At 27.0% G+C, this 2,919-nt stretch overlaps 1 protein-coding gene across 1 annotated transcript in view; it reads left to right on the top strand.

Annotated features, from left to right (window-relative positions):
• LOC106680036 (NADH-ubiquinone oxidoreductase 49 kDa subunit) overlaps positions 1 to 2,315 on the top strand; it is an 11,824-nt gene extending 9,509 nt beyond the window's left edge. Inside the window, exons 9-10 of the mRNA XM_014419496.2 lie at positions 806 to 946; positions 1,075 to 2,315. Of these exons, the coding sequence (XP_014274982.1) occupies positions 806 to 946; positions 1,075 to 1,112 (179 nt within the window). The 3' untranslated portion in view covers positions 1,113 to 2,315. The remainder of the gene's footprint in view (positions 1 to 805; positions 947 to 1,074) is intronic.
• The last annotated feature ends 604 nt before the right edge of the window (positions 2,316 to 2,919 follow it).

Here is a 2,919-nt window from a genome sequence, read left to right as displayed (position 1 = left end):
AAATAAGAAGATTGTCGGGGGTGTGATAAAAAAGGAATAGTTTAACAACTATTTTTGGTTCCTTTCTAACATATATAGGATTTATATAAATATGGAAATAAATACTATAAAGAAGTTTAAATTATAGTTTATAAAAGTAATACTTGCGTTATTCTCCTGGAATATTTATGTATATTATTTTGTTTAATGATATTGAAAATTAATATTAAGTAAATATCTTTGTTAGATCTAATATACACCTCTCCACCTCATTATTTTTTAGTAAACTTTTCAACAACACAGTATTATTTCTGAGTTTATATTTTTGAGATAGTTATTTCAGTTTTAAGATTTCTATATTAATATGATTATAAGGAATTTTTTAGAGCGATTGAAAGTTAAGAGCCTTGTTCATTTTAACCTATATGAAGGACCTTGTCCAGTATAATGTCTTAAGAATTCTAAATTATAATGATGCTGAGGCTTGATTTAAAAAAATGAGTTTCACTTAAATTACTGATGTTTAATTTTACCAAACATACCAAAAGAAACGAGCCAGCTACTAATTGATTCATTTTATATGTCTGATAGGTTGTAGCAATGCTTATTTTATAGTTTTAAATTTGTTCTAATTTTCTTTAAGCCATGTCTGTTGAGAAACCTTATCTTTATTGGTGATTCACTAAACCAAGATAAAATATTTACTTTCACTTACCTATACATGAAATATATTGTAAGGGAAAGTATGGAAAATTTTTATTTTCATGATGAGTGATGGATTTTTATCAAAATAATGTTTATTAACTTCTTTTTGTGTATATTTCAGGAGAATTTGGTATTTACCTAATTTCTGATGGAAGTTCTAAACCTTATAGATGTAAAATCAAAGCACCTGGATTTGCTCACCTTGCCGCCTTAGAGAAGATTGGCAAAGGTTCCATGCTGGCCGACATAGTTGCCATTATTGGTAAAAATCATTTTTTTTTTTTAGTTTAAATACCTTCTAATTCATTTCTATTTTAATTTAATTAAGTATTTATTTATCTTAAAGATTTTTTATTTACTAAATTAGAATGTATGTTCTTTCTGTTTCAGGTACCTTGGATGTCGTGTTCGGTGAGATAGATCGATAAATGTAATTTGAGTCAATTTAATATGTAAAGATTGTGTCGCTTGAAGTTTCCTTTTGCTGTGAATTAACTGTTAATACTAACTTGGTTGAGTACAGATATGAGAATTTATGTGGATCCAGTTGTAAAAGGTATAGTCCATCTATTCACCGATGGTTTTTAATTTTTATTGAAGCCTTAAGTGGTCACACAGGCAGATTAGGTATTTAAAGAGTGCAGATTAAAAAGCTTCTCAGTCATTTTTTCCCGTCTGTTTGAAGAGAAGTGTTCTAGGTAAAAAGGGGTTTGAATAACCCTTCATTATGCTATTTGCTCTTCAATAGTCATAGTGTTTTGTTTTTTTATTTAGTGGCAAAGTTTTAATTTTTTTTCAGTGAAACCCTACTGTCTTGTCATAATGGCTGAAAAGTAAGTTAAACATTAATTTGAAATATTTTTTTGTTATTTGTAACAATCAGTATAAGCCATAATAGCTTAATAAGGAATTGTTTAAATTATTCTATTCCACCGAAGCTACAACTCGGTGAAAAGTTGTTCCCTCCTGCTACAACTTCCAATAATCATTACTGTCTTGTGCTGCTGCTATCCATTTCCTCATCCTAAAATGGACCTGGCATCAGCACTGCATCGAAGTTGAGGTCTTCCTTCACACCTTAAACAATTTCCTCTGTCATTATTTTCTTTGACAGGAGATTCTCAGCCAATCTCAGACTTAGATTTATTTATCTCTTTATCGTTAATGTGTGTATCTTGAATAGTTTAAGTGGGTTTTGTTAATGTCACAAGTATAATTTTTTTATCATTTTTTAAAGTGAAATCATACTTTTTTTTAACTTCAAATTTATTCAAAATAACCTATTGTAAGAAGGCACCTTTTTATTTTCTTTCTTCTAAAAATTATTAATAATTTTATGAATTATTAATATTACAATTTAAAATAAATCAGAGAAAGTTTTGAAGAGGCATAAATTTACCAATTGTTATTTCTCTAAAAATTACATAAAAAAAAAAGGTCCACATGATGTATGTCTGATGGAAACATGTCTGACTACTTAAGGATAAAATAAAACATTGTTATTTTTTTTTTATCATCACTTCTTCCTTAATTAAGTTTGAAATCTGATTAATTTTCAAGCTTTTACAATATGTGCAGCAATGTATCCTAAGTTTATAGAAAAACTAAAGGTATTATAGTTTTTAAGTTATAATAGTATTAATGTATATTTTTTATATGAGTGTTTTTTGATCTTTAGAGTTATGGTAAATGCCATATACTATTTTAGTATTGTATTATTTAAGTTATAATAGTATTATATGTATACAACAGTATTGTAATATAATCTTGATATTGTTGCACAAATGTTTCATATTTTGTGAACTTTGTATACAAGTATAAATGTTTATATGTGGATCATCAGAATTTTCTATACCCTTTTTATTAATGTAATTTTATTTTTTTTTTTAGCTTCAGTAGTTTTTCATTAATTTGTTCAATTTATAAGTTTCAATAAAAATCAGTTGATAAGCACATTTCAAAACAGTTCCCCAATTAGTCTGACTTGGAACTGCCTAATGAAAGTTCCGCCAATTCAAATCTGATGGTTTCTGAATTTGCGGAACATTGACTTTTTCCTGCTATTTGTGAAACTTAAGTCTTTGTTTTAGAATCTTCTAATATCCCAATAATAGATTCATAAAATATAAAAAGTTATGAATTATTAATCAATGGTTTATATAATGATTTATTATATTAGTAAATAACTAACAATTATTGTATGGTGGGTCTACTTGCATGGTTTTTCTTAGCACT

This window comes from Halyomorpha halys, unplaced genomic scaffold (assembly GCF_000696795.3).
Source record: "Halyomorpha halys isolate HHAL.00 unplaced genomic scaffold, Hhal_1.1 Scaffold15.1, whole genome shotgun sequence".
In the NCBI taxonomy this organism is placed as follows: domain Eukaryota; kingdom Metazoa; phylum Arthropoda; class Insecta; order Hemiptera; family Pentatomidae; genus Halyomorpha; species Halyomorpha halys.
Note: the sequence above shows the minus strand (reverse complement) of the source record. Positions and strands in the feature narration are given on the sequence as shown.